We start from the raw sequence: 17,500 nt of genomic DNA, 5'->3' as shown, positions 1-17,500 counted from the left end.
ATACTCAACCTACTTATGAAATGACTCCTGAGTTCAAACCTTTCACTGTTTTATTGAACTGTTTAATAAATCGTCTAGGTGCTCAGTATGGAAGAGCTACAATTCATTGCAGATTTGTGCAAAAAGTACAACGTGATATGTATTAGCGATGAAGTGTACGAGTGGCTTGTCTACAATGGAATGCAGCACATTAGGATTGGTAAGGAACTCGTACCTCTTAAACTTGGAATCTAATGAGTGGTAATTCTGTCTTTCCTTCCATCCAGTAAACTTGTACCCTGGGTTTTATCTCTCTCTTTTTTTCGTCTTGGGGGAGAAGTCCCTGACATATATTTGAGGACGAAACTGAGAGGTCCTGCAGTTTTTTTGCCATGTACAGTATAACAAAAAACTCCTCCCTTCATAAGCCGTGAGATACAAGTCATTGCATTCCAAACATTCACATATTTAGTGGAGTATCATGCTGTATACTTATCCCTTGCACTAAAATATTGAATGCCTCGACTTGAGGATTAACATTTGTTTCTAATGAAGCAAACCATTTATGAGCAGAGTATATGTACAGGTATTAACATCTATTGGCATTACAAAGTACAAATTTTAATTATTTCTTATCTGTCTTGTTTTATTTCATCACTAGCAACTTTACCTGGAATGTGGGAGAGAACAGTAACAATTGGCAGTGCTGGGAAGACATTCAGTGTGACAGGGTGGAAGGTAAGGGATTCAGCTCTACAGCATTTTCCAGCTCATACTGACAAAGCTAGACTACGAGTAGTCCCTCGTTTTTCAATCAAGCGCCTCTCGTTTCGCTCTCTCTACTATCCCTGAGGAAAAATGAGGGACTACTTGTAGTCTATGACAAAGCTAGCCAAAGAAATATGGTTCCACGATGCGTCTTTTTCTCCAAAAATTACTAGCACTTTAAACAGATTAGTCCAATATATCTGTTGTATTTAATTTTTTATCTCAGTTAATTTTTGTTTTGCCATTGTGTTTGGGTGTGGTAATGTACTGTGCTAAGTAATATGAAAGAAAGGAAAAATTAAAATGACCTGAAATAAAAAAATAATTAACTGCAGCATATATCCATAATAAGAATTAATTCAAAACATAAAATCATAATAGTTTTTGAAGAGAGTAAATAAATGATAGATGATCAATGATGGTGGTGCAAGATGATAACTATTGTAAACAGTTACTATAAAAATTAATGACAATATTGATAATAAGGTACATGTCGGTCGAGAATCTTGTGTCTGCATTTTTAATATTCAGTTCCCTGTCAATACGCATCAAATAAGTCCCTACTTGTTCTCATGGATATGTTGTAGTTAATTTTTTTTTATTTCAGTTAATTTTTATTTTTCCATTGTTTTTGGGTATGGTAATGTATGCTAATGAATTTATAACAAAGGAAAAACAAAATTAACTGCAATAGATTCATCCTTATGGTACAAATGTGGAAAAATACAGCTTATGTTTAAAATTTGAGACTGAAAAATACATTCATTGTTGTTGTTGTTGTTGTTGTTGTCAGATTGGTTGGTCCATAGGTCCTAAAGAATTAATAAGGAATTTACAAACAGTGCAATCACAAGTGACATACACCCTTCCCACGCCAACACAGGTACTTTATTTTATTATTTTTTTTATTTGATACCAAATTTATTTTAACATTATTGTGATATTTTAAAATGATATGCAAAGTTATATCTGCTTGGCACTTTCCTTTCAAGTGCAAAATTCTTTTAACCTGTGACATGTTACATGTATAAGTTGCAAGAGTGACCAATTTTCTCCTGATAATATGCATACGTAATCAAGAGAAGACATAATGAGAATTAATAAACATGGTCACTTAACCCTTTAAGCCCCAATATCCACATACAAATTCTCCAAACTGTTCTCTGTATATTTCCTTAAAGAATGAGTTGAGAGAAGTTGACAAAAGATCGAAGAATTTTCTCTTAGGTGATCATTTTATTAATTCTCATAACCTAGTCTCATGACAGAAAAAATTGTGGGATGGGAGAAAATTGGTGTTGGTCACTATTGAGACTTAAAGGGTTAAGGGAAAATTCCTTGATCTTTCTCAATTCTCTCAGCTTATTTTTTAACGAAATGTATGGGGATCAGTGTGGAGGACTGATTTGTATGTGGATACTGGGGATTGAATTAGTTCAAGACAGCGTAAATGTATCAACCTGAAAATGTAATGTGTGTCCCATCCCCATTTAATCTATTCTACTTCCTTTCTTTAATTGTTATAAAACTAAATAAATGATTGTAATTATTTCATTCTATTCTTTTTATCTTGTTTATTTAAAGGAAGCCCTAGCACAAGCTTTTGAACATGAGATTCCTCTTGTTGGAACAGAAAAGTCATATTTTAAGGAACTTAGCAGTATGCTGGAGAAAAAACGTGATCTCATGGCCAAACTCCTCACTGATGTCGGCTTCAAGCCTACAATTCCTGAGGGAGGCTATTTTATGATGGCTGACACCTCTGACATAGGTAAAGCAAGTTTGATTGATAAGCCTTTTCCTTGTACAAGAATTAGAGTTGATCTTTAAAGTAATTTAAAATATAGACCTTTTTTTCTGCGTTGGAGTCATTTGCCAAAATTTATCATTTGCTTTAATACAGTGGAACTGCATTAATATAAACCACCACTGAAAAATGACAGTTTTTATTAATATACTTCATATAATCATACTTTTTAAATTATTATATATGGGTGTTCATTAGGCATCGATCGGAGATCGGAGAATTCTCCATTAACTACACAGAATTCTCCGGCTAAAGTTCAATAGCCTATGATTATTTTTTTCTCAGATGTGGAACCTCTTTCAAAATATTCTCCGGTAACGTTACACCTTTCTCCTGCTACTAGAATTCTTAATGCAAATGCTGTATACATAATAATTGTAACAACTGCATAATTTCTCTGCTGAGTAATGCATATACTGTACTATCTCAGTGCTCAATATTTAAACACTTTAAATGACTTTCAGTGGAAAACTCAGTCTAGTTTTTGCCTTTTTCACTATTCAATCAATCTCACGAAGCATTTTTTTTCTGATGAGGAAAAGGTATAACAATAATTAGGATTACCATCTTTGCGTGAAAAGCAGTGGCTTAAAATTATTAAGAAGGGCATAAAGTTCAGTACATTTGATTTTGGCTGTCACATCACAGTAGTGTGGCAATGTAACAGGTCACCTTCCCAGAGCTATTAGGGAGCTTAAGCAACCATGACAGCCACAGCAGCGCAAACGTCACCTGGAAAGCAAGTTTGCGGTGTTTCAGAATTTATTAATAATACTTTTGTTCGATTCATACAATTTGTTTAATGTTGGGGTATTCTTCTGGAGTTGATTCTAATGGACTGTATCTACAACAAAAAGAAGCGTGATGCATGCAACAGTGCAAATTAAGTTGTTGTTTTTCTAATCTCAACCAATAAATGCTTTTTAGCCATTCTCGTTGCCATTGTCATCGTTGTTGCTTAAGCCCCCTTTTAAGTCAACCTCTCCAATATGATGTTGAAAGGTGGGATATATCACTAAAACAAAATAACCTTATTATTATTATTTTATTTTATTCTCACAAATGAAATCATGCTATTAAGTCATATTTAATTAATACATGTTAAATGTAGATGTAAATTTTGATGAATATGACAAAAGTGACGACCCTCAGGACTACAAATTTGTACGCTGGCTTACCAAAGAAAAGGTATTGAGTTTCCTGTTGCTCTTAACTTTCACACTGATAATAACAGCACTGTATTGTTCTGGGCCAGTTAACATAGTGAATGTCATATGTTTAATCCAAGGCCATACTCAAACCTTGGATCAAAGGTGCCTGATGTTGGTGTTGGTGTTGGTGTTGGTATTTTTTAAGTGTTAACACTTAAAAAAACAAAACAAAACAAAACAAAAAACAAAAAAAGGTCAGGGAAAAATTTGAGGAATCATAGAATAGGAATCATAGGGCTTTGTGAAGGTTATCAAGTGGACAAAGTGAAAAACATTCAATCTGAATTTGCTTGAGTTTTATTTCTCCAAATCTTAGAAAACTTCCAGGTCTTGTATGTAAAGAGTATTAAGTCAAAAGAGGGCAACTCTGTTCTTGCATGGGACCTTCAATTCATTGAAAGAACAGTTTCCCTTTTTAATTTAATATATTGTTTTACCATGATTTTGAGTCATTTTGGAGATGTGACGTCCAGATGTGTTACTCAGATTACAGTCGAACCTCTCCACAATGGCCATGTAAGGGGGCAGAAAAAAGTGGCTGTTGTGGAAAGGTGGCCGTTATGGGGAGGTTGGGGTGTTATATGACAATTTTTTTAGGGAGTAGAGTCAACTCTCTCTAAAACGGACACCTTTGGGACCGGCACTAAGTGTCCGTCTTATAGATAGTCAAATAAAGGGAGTAACAAAAGGCAGGGACCAACTCTTAAGTGTCCGTTTTACAGAGGTGTTGGTCTTATAGAGGTGTCCGTTAAGAGAGAGTCGACTGTACATGTTGTTTTGTGTTAAGTTCATGCTTACTGTATCCCATAGTCTTGGTAATCCAATCAATACTGTATAGAGATGAAATACACAAGAAGCTTGAATTATGTCATGAATCAAAATGCTAATGTGACAAAACAAGCAAGGTTCGCAATGTTGCAGCTGTATAAATGAAACAAAATCAAAATACAATTGCTGCATTTGATTATAAACGTGCCATACAGATCAATTCGTTACCATTCTTGAATTGTTCATCAGTTGCTGAAAAAACTGGCCATTGTTAAGAGGTTATTTTGGCAGTTGGGGACATGCATTAGTGGTCGTGGCTGTTGTAGAGAGGTGGCCATTGTGGAGAGGTGGTCGTTAGCGGAGCTTTGACTGTATGTAATTAGTAAGGCTTTCATTAATATCTTGGTAAGCACTCAGTAACCTGTTTGATGTCTCAATTACTAGGGAATTGCCGCTATTCCCCCAAGTGCATTTTATTCTGCCCAGAATAAACACTATGGAGCCAAGTACATTCGCTTTTGCTTTATCAAGGTCAGTATGCAATGGTATTCAGCCTCTTGATCTGGTGGCACTAGTTTTGTCATTAAATAACATTTTTGTGGTTGTGCTTTATATAACTGTTTTAATGACCTAAATAAACTTTGCCAAAAAAATCACTCTCTCCTGTGGCTCTTTAAGTTCCATCGGTGAATGAGTTTTGAACATTTTGCCACTCATTGAACATTTTTGTCTACTGTGTATGGAAAATTGTGGATTTGTTAAATAAACTCTGAGTGTAATAAGTAGTGGTACGGTCAAACCCCCCATAAAACGACCACTAGGCTTTAAGCCAGACATTGAAAACTGGCTGTCCAGAAGGCATGTTTTCCCATAAAATTATAACAGATCTATTAAGTGAATTTTCCTTGTACATTGTATTTCTTCCAAAAATGGGTGTCCATAGGACAGCTGGACACCCTTCCGGTTAAAACCTTGGTGACCACCCAAAAATACAAGGATTTTAGAGGTCGATTGCAGAAGGTGGTCATACGTGGAGGTTCAACTGTATTTAGATTCTTTAATCACTTTGTAGGAGGACAGTACACTTGAAGCTGGTGCAAAGAAATTGAAAGAGTGGAAAGAAGAACTTGAGAGCAAAAAATGACATTACACAGCTGGCAGCAGGGTTTGGTCACAGTAATTTACAGTAAAGTCAAACTTGCCATGAATTACGATTGGCTGCACAGCCAAAATTTTATTTATTAATTTTTTTATTTTCATCATTATTTCGAGTTAAGGGAAATTTGGAAATGTTTTAGGAAAATTAAATAATAAAAATATTATATCTCTCATTAATGAGTTCAAGGTCCACACTGGACATGTACATTAAGGACCAATTTTTTTTTGACTTGGGTTTCATGCACTAATTACCATAAAAAAGATTCCGTAACTTACACTGTGCAAACTTACACTGTGCAAATTTCTTCTTTAAACTAGTTGGAAGAAGTTTAAAAAAATTGATAATTAAAATTATAGTTGTTGCTCTATTTTAAAGACAGCTAAATGCATCTGAAGTAGTATACTAGCTATGAAATCTATGGAATCTATTTGAGTGAGGGGTAGCACATCCTGCTCTTTTATTCCTTTGATGGTAAATTTCACATAAATGTGATAGAAATGTATACTGACATTTTATCAAGTTTAAGTTATGAAGAGTATATGTATTGTGAATATACTGCATTCTTACTGTAGAATGTAGATGGTCAATAGATGGTTGTATAATGTGTAAATTATAAAAATCATTAAACAAATGTAACTTTTGGAGAAACATGTCTATTTTTAATGAGTCAGGCTTTCAAAGTAACCAAGAATAAACCTACTATCAATTCCCAGCAAATGGCTTGATCTTTTTTTTACTTAGATAAGTCAAGATCATTATTACTGCTAGACTGGCTTTCATGGACTTATTAGTTGCGATTACGTCATCATAAAAGAAAGATTCCATGCAATACCCAGTAATTAACAACTCTGGGTTAAATTTCCATGTCAGTATTGAAATTAAGAAAAACAAATTATTGAGATCACAGCAACTTTGATGGAATAATGTACTTTAAAAGTAAAGAACAACAAAAACTTTGTACAGGTTTGGATCAACTTTAATAACTATGCTTGTTTTTGTTAATAGTGAAATATCTGTTATAAAGTTGTGCCCTGGTCCTTACCTTGTCCCTGTACGGTGTTTTCCCAGTCCCTATCGGTCAATTCATTTCGGTGACGTATCCAAGGCGAACGGGCGGAAATATTTTCGCTTGGACCACGTGACCCGAAATGCTTTGGCCGTGTGGAATAATGAGGCCTAGGGACTAGGCAACCCTGGTCCTATACAGTATCCCTGGGGATTATAGATGCAAGCTATTTAAAACTTTCTAAAATGCTAATAGAAGGAGCTAATAGAAAGCAGCATTTTATGAACAGGCTGGCACAAAAATAAAAACAGGTGATAGTTTTCATAACCACGAACCACATTTGTTTTGACCAGATAATCTAAAACATAGGAATTGTAATAATTTTCATGGTAACACCTTAAAATTCCAGTTAGCTTAAAATGTCTCAATTTCTATTTTTTCCATTTTCTCGTTCCCCACTTTCCATTTTCACAAATAGAACTGAAGGAATACAAAACAATAACATTGTCAACATTAATTGAATGACCTTGCAAGTTCAAAAACTTTTGAAGACTTCTCTTTTATCCTGGGTGGCCTGTGCATCTCCTTACTCCCTCTAAGGTTGGATGAAAATATAGGAATTTTAATTGAACGAATCAAAACTTTGAGCTCACCATTGAAACTAATATTCTGAGCTAATCGTTTCCACACTTCGGCTTCTATTAATAATGAAGATCCATATTATGCTACAGGGCTCCAAAAGAGTCCCATTGCAACAAGTACATGAAGCTTTATTCTTAATAGGCAAGTACCTTTTATATCTGACTTGCCCAAAGTCTACCCTGCGAGCAGAGGCCCTTTGATCTTCCTAGATAGGAAGATGGAAGGTCCTCCGCTCACAGGGTAAGGCAAGTCATCTTCCAACTAAAATCATAAACTAAGACAAGCATGTGGTTGCCCCAGGCATGGCAAGCAAAATTTGAGCCACAGCATGGCTGCAAGTACTTTCTTGCGTCTGACTCACAATTCAGCGGTACGTCTTTCGTACATTATAACCCTTAACAATTAGTTAAATCATGTCAAAAACATTAATTTCAACTGCCAAGTCCTACAGAAATAGTAATGTGAAGTTTATGTTTCAGTACCAACATTCAGCAACCTTGGGATCACAGAATAATCGCATATGTTTACAAGTTGACAGGATACTTTCTGCATAAAATAATGTTCAGAAGTTGTCAGATTTTTTTTTCCAAATTTTGGTAATATGAATGCAAAAATTACACTCAATTGACTCGAGAAAAGTTAGCTGGAGTTAACAATAAATTATAAATGCTATCCTACAGTGGTAATAACTTTGGTGTCAAAGTGCTTACTAGACACCTAAGGTGCTTGTCAAAAGACAGGACTGGCCAGCCAGACTGGCCATTTTGAAAATGAAATTTTCCGCCCATTAGTGCCTTACATACATTTATTTTAAAGACTGATCTGGCTGGACAGTCTTGACTAATAGTGGAATTTATTTTATAACTGGACTCTTGACTGACCAAATTTTATTGTACAAATTATTTTAGTAACCTAAGAGTGTTTACCATTAGTCAGAACTGGCTATAATTATTCTCGCCGATCAGTTTATAATTGGGTGCATTATTATTTAGAGGGGGGTCTGCATCCCCTTCCAATTGCCTGGATCAGCCACCAGGCTGCCACGTGTATGGTAATTATTTTTAACAGGCTTTTAGTAAACGTGGTGGATGGTTCTTCACAGGATTCCTTCTTTGATGAGAGGACTTGTGGGCAAATGAAAACAACTCTTCCTTTTTCGTTCACTCAGTCTGGATGGTGGCATATTGTTAATTGTCCTCTGTCGTGATGATACCTCTTTAGCCTTCACTTCTAACCGTAAGTGTTGCTCACAGTGTATCAAAACAGTTAACAATATCTGCACTGGATTGCGCCTCATGGTCAGTGCAAACTTTTTATGTCCAATTGCAATCAGTGACTCACAAAAACCATTGAAGTTGAGAGATGCACGGCCTGTTTCACATGCTGGATGTCGGCGGCTCATATTGATAAACATGATATCAAATGCAGCAAGTGTGAAGCCAAAGTCTGTTAGACGACATCGTCTACAAACAACACAATCAAATGATACACATTACAGGTAGATCCGTCTAAAATTTGTTGATAGTATTAATTTTGCTCTTCAATGCTGTATAATGTCTGTTTGTAGTGCGGTGGGAGGGGGGGGGTGGTGTAGGGGGCTGGGAGCATGGTCATATAATTATGCAGACTGCTATATGATGTCTAAGAAAAAAAGTTGCAAAACACAAAGTGTGATCTGGGGTGCTCAGTACTTAAAACATGCTTTGTTTAAAAATTTGATTCTATAGTTGCCATCTATTTATTCTGTAAAGGCAACTGGTATAAGCACTAGCTTATGTCTCGGTGCTTGTATTTCCTTTGTTGTATGCAGAATAGGAGACACCTGCATGAACACTACATAAGCCCACCAGAAATTTATAGAGTCCCAAGTCCCTGAACTTCTACATGAGTGTATTAGTTTAAATAGTTCTTGTCATTTATACTTTATATAAACTCTAATGGTGGCAACATTGACATGCAGGCCAAGGAAGGCTGCAGTCACTATGGATTTCACAGCCTGCACAGGATCTCCCTTAGCTATTACCAGCATGACCCCTCGCAATATTCATAGGAAAAGAAAACCATAAAACTCTCTAGCAGTTCAATTCCCTGCCTACTACTTTCAAACATCTGACAACTTGAAATCTTACAGTGGCAGCGAGCGGCCCTGAAAAATATGTAGCAATATATTGACTGTATAATAATTATACAGTCAATGTATAAAATTATAAAAATTATACATATATAATTATTTTACAGCATGGAATTATCACCATAGTTAACAACTTTCATTTACTGAAAAGAAACACACCACCATACCTTGCCATCATTCTGAACGAAGTTGGACCCATCTTGTTGGACATGCGGACACTTACAAAGTGTCTGAACAATGTTAGACACCTTTCCACAACTCGGAAGTAATCCAGCTGCGAGGCCAGCTTGGGGTAAATTTGATACAGACATCCTGACACTTCTGGAGGATTTTCATCACTGAAAAAGAATAGAACAATGCAGTTATCCACATAGCAGCAGATTTACAGGTGGTCTTGCCACACAGCTTAAGTTGAGCTAGAGTTGTACCACTCAGGGGATATTTAAGGCAGATGGCAAGGAGCAGTTCCCAAGGCCTGGGGGTGGAAACACTGTACTTTATGAATGTTTGGGTGGGGCTGTTGCTGTAGGGGCCCTGGAACCCTTAGCCTACATGCTAGACCTTTGTTTAGCTTAACTTTGCTATACACTGGACCAAACTTCCAAAAACCCTCCCTATCCTAGAGTAACAGTTGATATAACTTTTCCAGAAACTTCTGAGGTTGACCCTTTCTTTGCTGTTGATTACAACTGAGGGAGATACGGGTAAAATTTCAATCTGCTGATTTCATTTTTTTGAATGTGATCTCCCAATCTCTTGTCTAGACTGCATGTGAAATCTTCAACCAACTGATCAGTTTCTTGGAAAACAAGACCCTATTCTAGGCCCAGACTCTCTGATTTCTAAACCCTATCCTAGACTAAACTGCTTGAAAACCATACCCTTCATAATGGTACATAACCTTTCTAGCTCATATATGAGAGTACCTCCCTCCCTGGATCTCTAGGCCAGTTGTCCAGCTAACAAAGAAGTGCACTGTATGTACCAGTACCTTATGTCTTATCATCTGAGATGGATATATAATCTGATACATAACCTCTAAAGGGACTTCTCTGAAGTGTTAATTTCCAGATTGGTTAATTTTAAAGCTCTTCAATTAAGTAATAAAATAGAGCTTTTCATTTTCGTACTTTCTTGACTTTAAATAAGCAACTTCCACCTCTGTAATGGATTGGTAACCTCAGTAGAGCTTTGAAGTCATGGTTCATCCATTGGATGTGAATGCGCGCTTGACAAGGCAAATTTATAGTATCTAAATTATTTGAATCCATACTAAGATGGAAAATATATCAAACGGATTGTACCATCTGTCTTGATGGATTATCCTTCTCTTGTGTGAAAATGGCCATAATTTGTTGAAGGTAATGTAAACAAATAACAGTACTATAATAGTTTGATAAGTAACCACTTTGCACATGTACCTCTTTCTGTTTTGCCACGCAAGAAACATGGAGTCCTTGACAATTGGAAGTTTGATATCCAGATCAGTTGTGCTCACAAAGCATTCCACTTTCCCAGGACTCACCTCCTCTTCATGGTCGATCCTTAAACTTGGGCTGGAATTGACCTCAAGAAGAATCGGCTTAAGGTCTTTATCCAGCAAAATGTCAAAACCTAAGATTTGAAAGCTTCTGAGTTTACGTTTCATCTCCGCACTAATGATTTGATTTTGAAGTTTCAAAATTGGTAAAATTGCTATAATAGTCTGACATGCAACCTTGTCTATTTCAGCCCACAAATGATGTATGTTACATCCTTGCTTTTCCAGTTGTCTGAAGACTGCACTAAGCTTTCGTTTGCTTCCCTTGTCACCTGCATCACTTTGGATATATCTTGGGCTATGCTTGTTAAGAGAATAGTTTGTTAAGTGCATGTATGTCTTGAAAATATTTTTAGGTGTCGGTGGCTGATAGTGCTCTGTGCAGAAGCGTGCCATACCCTCCCGGCATATGTATACTTGCAAAGGCTCCAAGCTCTTTAACACAACATAAATTCTAAGGTCAAATTTAAACTTCTCCAGGAGATATGGCTCTGCTATATATTCTTGTACAACGGACGACTTTGCAAGAGCAGTGCTCATGTGTACATCATGAACATTTTGAGTTAGGAAAATGCCATCGCCTTGAGATCCACCATCAGGTTTTAAAATAAAAGTTGGTGATTTCTTTTCTTTGGTTGCAAATTCAAGAAGCTCGCCATATTCATCTGGCAATATCCAAGTTCTGGGATAGAAGGAAAAGTCATTTGGGAAAAGCAGTTGCATTCTGTTGATTTGTCTTGAGAATTCTACTTTATGGGCTGCTTCAGACATACCTAAAGAAGAACAAAATAATAAAATTGCTGAAAAATGGTATCACTCATTGGCTTGCTAAGGTGAATTGATCACTGTGAACAGATTAACCAGTGTAGTACTTTAACATTGTGTGTACTACATGTAGTGTAGCCTGCAAAAGTCGTTTCTCCTTGCTGCTGGGGACGTTTCTCGCTGCAGGTGTACTTAAACAAATCATTTTTACAAATAAAAATTAAAGAAAGAGGAAAAGGTCATTAAATAACCCTTTGAACCCCAGCACACATCCACGTACAATTTCTCTAGACTGATCTCCACACATTTCCTTTAAGAATTAGTTGAGATGGAAAGAAAGCATTTTTCTTTAGGCAGGTGAATATTTCTGTCAATACTCTTAACTTTATAGCCTTTTGTCTTCATGACGTCAGATATTGTTAGGAGAAAAATCAGGTTGGTCAGCTCCTTGAACTTGATGAGTTAAAAGGAAAGGACCATTTTTTTTTTCGGTGTGGCCCACCGGGACCCTCCACTTGATATGCCACTGGGGAGAGCTCTTGAGACCCATATTAGTAATTAAAGGAAATTTCAGCTTTGAAATGCACTTACTTCTCAAAAAGTAAAGATTCTGGCTACTATTGTTACAATTCATAATTAAGAACAAAATATGAAAATATAGTTTTTCTAGATGGGTTAATTACATAATTATGACAACAGTTAATTCTATTTAAACACTTCTTTTGTCCCTCCTGTTTTAAAAAATCTGGGTGGAGGGGGGTTGAAAAATCTTGCCTTACGTTGGGGGCAGAGGGGGGGGTGTCTGGAATAACCCAATATCAGTGTGTTTCTTTTTTGTGGGGAAGCCATTCTTACCAAAAAATTTGTTAAGTTGCCCTGGATACTCAGGCATCTCAAAGTGTCCATCAAGCCAGTAAAAGTCACATCCACTACGTCTACCTGTAGGAAGCTACATCAGAAAAGAGTCGCAGGTCAGTATAGCACTATGAAATTCAGATAAAACATTTCTCCTGATCAACTGGGAACTATTGAAGTGAAAAAAATTGTTTTTTCCTTATACTTTGTAACTGTGCAGAATTTTTTGTCTTAATACCGGGAGAAACTACTTATTCAGCATTTTATTTTTCTTTGGATCTGTATTATTTTAACAGGAAAATTAACTAACAGTTATAGCTTAATGCATCAGTCAATTCCAGCAGTGCCCAGGTCCCCCCTGCTACTGCGGGGCATCTGTCTGCCTTGCCAGTCCCTAGGGTGGGGCCTTTGCAAATTTTGCTCTGCCCAGGGGTTGGGCATTTGACAACCCCGGGGCTCCCAAGCTTTTGACACACACATAGTTTCCTACTGGAATATAACTACACAAAGAGGATTTTACAAGAAAAACAAGCATATTGGTTTATTTCTCAAGGACAGGAAACAATTGAAGAGGATTGTAAAGGCATGATTGTCCTTGATTTTATGCATGCATGCCTTCATTGCTTATCAAGCCAGATTTACATGGTGAAATCAGGAGCTATGGACATGAATCAACGTTTTTCAGTTATGCTTAAACTGAATCAAATTTCTGTTGATATTATTTGAAGAACATCCTTTCATATATATAAAACTATTTGACATAACATATAACTTTCTACCACTCTATTAATTTTAATGTCAATAATGTTATAACAATACTAAAACCATAAACTGGTGTCGTCACGGCGTGAAGTCTTAATTTGAATCCTAGTGCTATTACAAAGAAGACATTAATTGAAACAAAAAAATCGCACATTAAAATGCTCAAAACGGCACTATTCAACTGTGCAAACAATGAAAAATGTTGCACTGCTGACAAATTGCTGTCGATTTGCCCTCTTTTTTCGTCCCCACCCCGGGAGATTTGACAGCTCAAGAGTCCCCACCTCCGGGAATTTGCCATCCAAGGGAGAAAAATATTGTGCCCGGGGGTGGGGGGATTGGTTTTTTGGGGGCTAGGCGCAGCTGGAATTGATCAGACTTACAATATGTAAGCTTAACCGTCTTAAAAAGAGCGGATATTACGGAAAAAGCAGTTAGCCCCTTTCAGTTTTTTTTTTCTTTTTCTCTTTTCATCTTTCAAGGAGGGGGGGGCGCGGGGTGAGCTTGCTCTCGGACTTCGATGATACACACCCGGGGGGGGTACTATAGGAATTTCTGGGTGGGGATGTGCCGCTAGGACCCTGGAACCCTTAACCTATACCAGAGCTAGTTCAGCTGAATTTTGCTACCCTATACTAGAGTAAACTCCCCAAATCCCCCCTATCCTAGAGTAGCTGTTTCCCTTGTCTAGATAAAATCTTCAACCAACTGATCAGTTTCCCGAAAAATGATACGCTATTCTAGAGCCAAACGCTCTGATTTACATACCCTGTCCTAGAGTAAACTGCCTGAAAACCATACCCTTCACAGCGGCACATACCTATATAGCCCATATATGGCAGTACCCCCTCCCCCCCCGGGGATACACACGAAAATTAATAGCGCATCAACAGTCCGTCGATATAAACCAACCAACATATCTATTCAAGTGTACATACAATAGTTTTCTTTTGCATTGAATGTATTTATGATTAAGATAAATGCTAAGTAAACTTAAGTGAACGATTTGTATTGTTTCATGTGTTGACACGGTGCTGTGTTTGTTGATCAAAGACGTTCCAAATTTAGAACAGTTAAGCTATGTTTCCAAGGCCTAAATAAAAAATTTAGCAAGCACCTGGATTATAGTTTGAGGTTTTCTGTTTTTGTAATGAAAGTGGAAACAAATTAAATACTCACACAAGTATTTAATTATCAAATTGTATGCTAACGTACCTCACGCCAGCCTAACTCCTTGACAGCCAAACGCACTACATCGCTACTTGCCCTCGCCCGCGATGTATCAACAGAAGGAGCATAAGCAGACCTCCTTCTTCTCGCCCTTCCCTTCCCTCTTTTAACCTCGGCAGCAAGCTCGGACACTAGCTTTCTCGGCTTTCTCCTGACCTTCGTGCCGGTTTCTGAATGAGTTACAGTGGCCCTAGCAACGCCTCCGTTGTCGCTCTCGCTTGGCCATGATTTTTTCCCTGGAATCGCTGTGATCACGCGAGGCAGCTGGCGAGAAACAAGTGGCTGTATTTGGCTAATGGACACTATTTTGTCCGATTCAGGATCGTCAGATTTCATCAGAGAAACCGTTAACAAAAATTCAACGTTCTTGTTTCTTGTTGTGGAACGGCTTTTGGAGAGGTACCCATCTATCTTGGCTGATCTTTGGCGTCAGGCCCTTTGGCGTCGATCCCTCCCCCCGCGGGCTCAAATACCTTGCGGTTTACTTTAGAACTTATTCTCCCAAGATCCCGGCCAAGATGGCTTGTCAAGAGGCGAATTTCTTTTTCTTTTTCGAATCTTTCTTAAATTGCTGGAAATGTTCTTTCTAATTATTTTCTCGTATTCTAGGAGACAATTTGCCTTTTCATTTTTTCACACATCAGATAACACGTCTGGAATTTGCAGAATTTGTTCAGATGGCTTTACAATTTGGCGCGCTTTTTTCTACGTTTGGAATGAATGATTGTGCGTTGTCTAAATATTTTTATAGATCATCAAAGCTTCAACAAAGGACCCAGATTGTACGCTGATAACAAGGACGTTATCGTTACAACGACAACAAAAAGTTCTCGATTATCCCTTGATTTTCCGCATGATACGGGAATACGTGCAAGATACGGAAATGCTGTCTAACCGCAACGTTGGAAAATACCCTACCACAGGGTATCGAATGACAAAAGCTTACAAGGATCTCTTCACGCTAAATACAATCAAGTGTGTAACGTGAGTTGTAGGTGTATGTGTTTTCGATTTCCGAGCAAGGGACGAGCACAAGTGTCCTAAATGAGCTTCTGTCCTTTATCTCCTTAAACCAGCTTTGGAAGGATCGTAGGAAACCTCAGCACTCGAGATCACGTTTGTGGAATTGCTCTTTGACTCGTCTGAGTGCACAGCTGATTGTGATTTTAATCGCTCATCCATTTACAGTATTCATTTTTACCACGGCAATTAGTATCAGTAGATACTACGAAGAGGTTCTACTTCCGAATCATAGATCTCACTTTGGGCTTTCCGGAGCAAGTCGTGTTTGGGTTAAATTGAATTTACTGGTGAGGATTTTCCATGCACACCTCTTCACACCACAACGTTTGAATCGATTGCGATGTTTGATAACACTATGGAAAAACGTCCCAGGACCCTTCATGGAGCTCTTGTTTTCTTTCTCCTGTACTTGAACTGGGGTTTTTCTAACGGGCAAAGTGGGATTCCAGAAGGCGCGAGCTCGCTTGTTTTTGTGTTCGACACGACAGGAAGTATGTATGATGATCTGATCCAAGTGCGGGCTGGAGCCTCCAAAATTTTATCTACAACTCTCGACAGAAAAGTCAAGCCTTTGTATAACTATGTTCTTATTCCTTTTCACGACCCAGGTTAGTAAGCAGAGGTAGTTATTAAAGATAAGTTTCCAACTTACATGAGTACAATTTTGACAATTGCACCCCAATTGTAATTGTACCGTGAGTTTACGTTTAATAGCGGGTGTTTACTGAAGTTAGTGAAAGATAGCCTTTGTTTATGTTCATGAAAGGTAAACAGAACGACACCGGCGGAAGACTCAAGTGACTCGAGCAATAACTTCAAAACGTCCGCGACTTTTAAAAATAATTTGCATAAGTGCCGGCGTAAAATACTAGCGAACTGAACCTATCTTAGTCCAGCTGGCCCAAAACTAGACTGAACCTATCTGAATTTAGGACAAATAATGATATTAAATTTGCTGTTTCTGCAGCGACACACATACATACATATACATATACATATTTGTATTGTACCTGATTTCTTTGCACATCTGGCCATGGATCAAACCACTGGATCTAAACAAATGATGTAAAGATTATGAAGTGAAAGACTGAAACCATTTATTTTATTTATCTGATCCGTTTACCTTATGTGTGGTCTGTAAACGTCCTTCTCTTTGGAATCTGTCCAATTTTAATTCTCACCCACCCTCCCCTGTGTCACTGTTTTTTTTGTCATTCCCCTGGGGTGGGCCAATTATCAGGGTCAGTGCAACTCGAGGACTAAATTTTTACACCCTCTCAGATGCTGTTATGTAGGGCTTTGTCACGCATTCCTTGCCCACCATCTGCTAACGGAGCTCAGCCACTTCCACTGGTCCTTGCTTCAAAATGCTACTTTAATTTATGACTTACAGGAGGACTAACTAGTTATCAGCTGCATAGTGCCATCCGGGGGAAAACTTGTCCATAAACGGAAAACAATAAAATTTGAGGTGGTAAGAAAACAACCCACTACAAAGTATATCCAAATCAGCTGAACAGACTAAGATGAGTAGGAAAATTGCATCAACTCAAATCACAGCCTGTGTTTTCTGAAGCCTCCCAAATAAAATGGTGCAAACCATAAGATTTTCCAACTGTAATTTTTGGTTTTCCCATGTCAATCAAGTATTAAAAGTACCCTGTGCTACCATGCTGTTATCATCTTTTCACTTTGCTAATCTTGGTAGGGTGATCAAAATGAACAGATATTTATACTGTTTGGAGGATTATGACACGAAGACAATATAAGCTTCCATTAAAGATGTTTCTATACATGTCATTTACATCTGTTTAGAATAAAGCGGAGATCATCTAAAAGCTCCACAGAGCTTGC

General features: G+C 37.6%; 3 protein-coding genes across 6 annotated transcripts in view; 2 read left to right on the top strand and 1 right to left on the bottom strand.

Moving 5' to 3' along the window:
* Positions 1–5,987, top strand: part of LOC140937225 (kynurenine aminotransferase-like) — a 14,189-nt gene extending 8,202 nt beyond the window's left edge. For 2 of the 4 annotated variants that reach the window (XM_073386764.1, XM_073386766.1), the window contains exons 9-15: positions 79–199; positions 641–717; positions 1,541–1,630; positions 2,332–2,518; positions 3,666–3,742; positions 4,978–5,064; positions 5,606–5,987. In XM_073386764.1, coding sequence (XP_073242865.1) covers positions 79–199; positions 641–717; positions 1,541–1,630; positions 2,332–2,518; positions 3,666–3,742; positions 4,978–5,064; positions 5,606–5,677 — 711 coding nt within the window. In that variant the 3' untranslated portion in view covers positions 5,678–5,987. The remainder of the gene's footprint in view (positions 1–78; positions 200–640; positions 718–1,540; positions 1,631–2,331; positions 2,519–3,665; positions 3,743–4,977; positions 5,065–5,605) is intronic. The other 2 variants (XM_073386767.1, XM_073386765.1) reach the window with 2 other exon arrangements.
* A 2,315-nt stretch (positions 5,988–8,302) lies between these two features.
* Positions 8,303–15,052, bottom strand: LOC140938763 (tubulin polyglutamylase TTLL11-like). The gene is made up of 5 exons (XM_073388292.1): positions 14,609–15,052; positions 12,632–12,725; positions 10,893–11,784; positions 9,639–9,809; positions 8,303–8,803 (listed from the first exon to the last, which is right to left on the bottom strand). The coding sequence occupies exons 1-5, from the start codon at positions 14,957–14,959 to the stop codon at positions 8,437–8,439; spliced, it is 1,875 nt and encodes a 624-aa protein (XP_073244393.1). The 5' UTR covers positions 14,960–15,052; the 3' UTR covers positions 8,303–8,436.
* Positions 15,053–15,512: 460 nt separating this feature from the next.
* LOC140937222 (hemicentin-1-like) overlaps positions 15,513–17,500 on the top strand; it is a 53,008-nt gene continuing 51,020 nt past the window's right edge. Inside the window, exon 1 of the mRNA XM_073386758.1 lies at positions 15,513–16,254. Within this exon, the coding sequence (XP_073242859.1) occupies positions 15,987–16,254 (268 nt within the window). The 5' untranslated portion in view covers positions 15,513–15,986. The remainder of the gene's footprint in view (positions 16,255–17,500) is intronic.

This window comes from Porites lutea, chromosome 5 (genome assembly GCF_958299795.1).
Source record: "Porites lutea chromosome 5, jaPorLute2.1, whole genome shotgun sequence".
In the NCBI taxonomy this organism is placed as follows: Eukaryota; Metazoa; Cnidaria; class Anthozoa; order Scleractinia; family Poritidae; genus Porites; species Porites lutea.
Note: the sequence above shows the minus strand (reverse complement) of the source record. Positions and strands in the feature narration are given on the sequence as shown.

Coding starts and splice junctions, on each gene's coding strand:
- LOC140938763 (XM_073388292.1), bottom strand. CDS start 14,959: ATGAAATCTGACGATCCTGAATCGGACAAAATAGTGTCCATTAGCCAA. Junction 12,726..14,608: donor AGGAGTTAGGCTGGCGTGAG/GTACGTTAGCAT, acceptor TTTCTGATGTAG/CTTCCTACAGGTAGACGTAG. Junction 11,785..12,631: donor GCAACTTAACAAATTTTTTG/GTAAGAATGGCT, acceptor GTTCTTCTTTAG/GTATGTCTGAAGCAGCCCAT.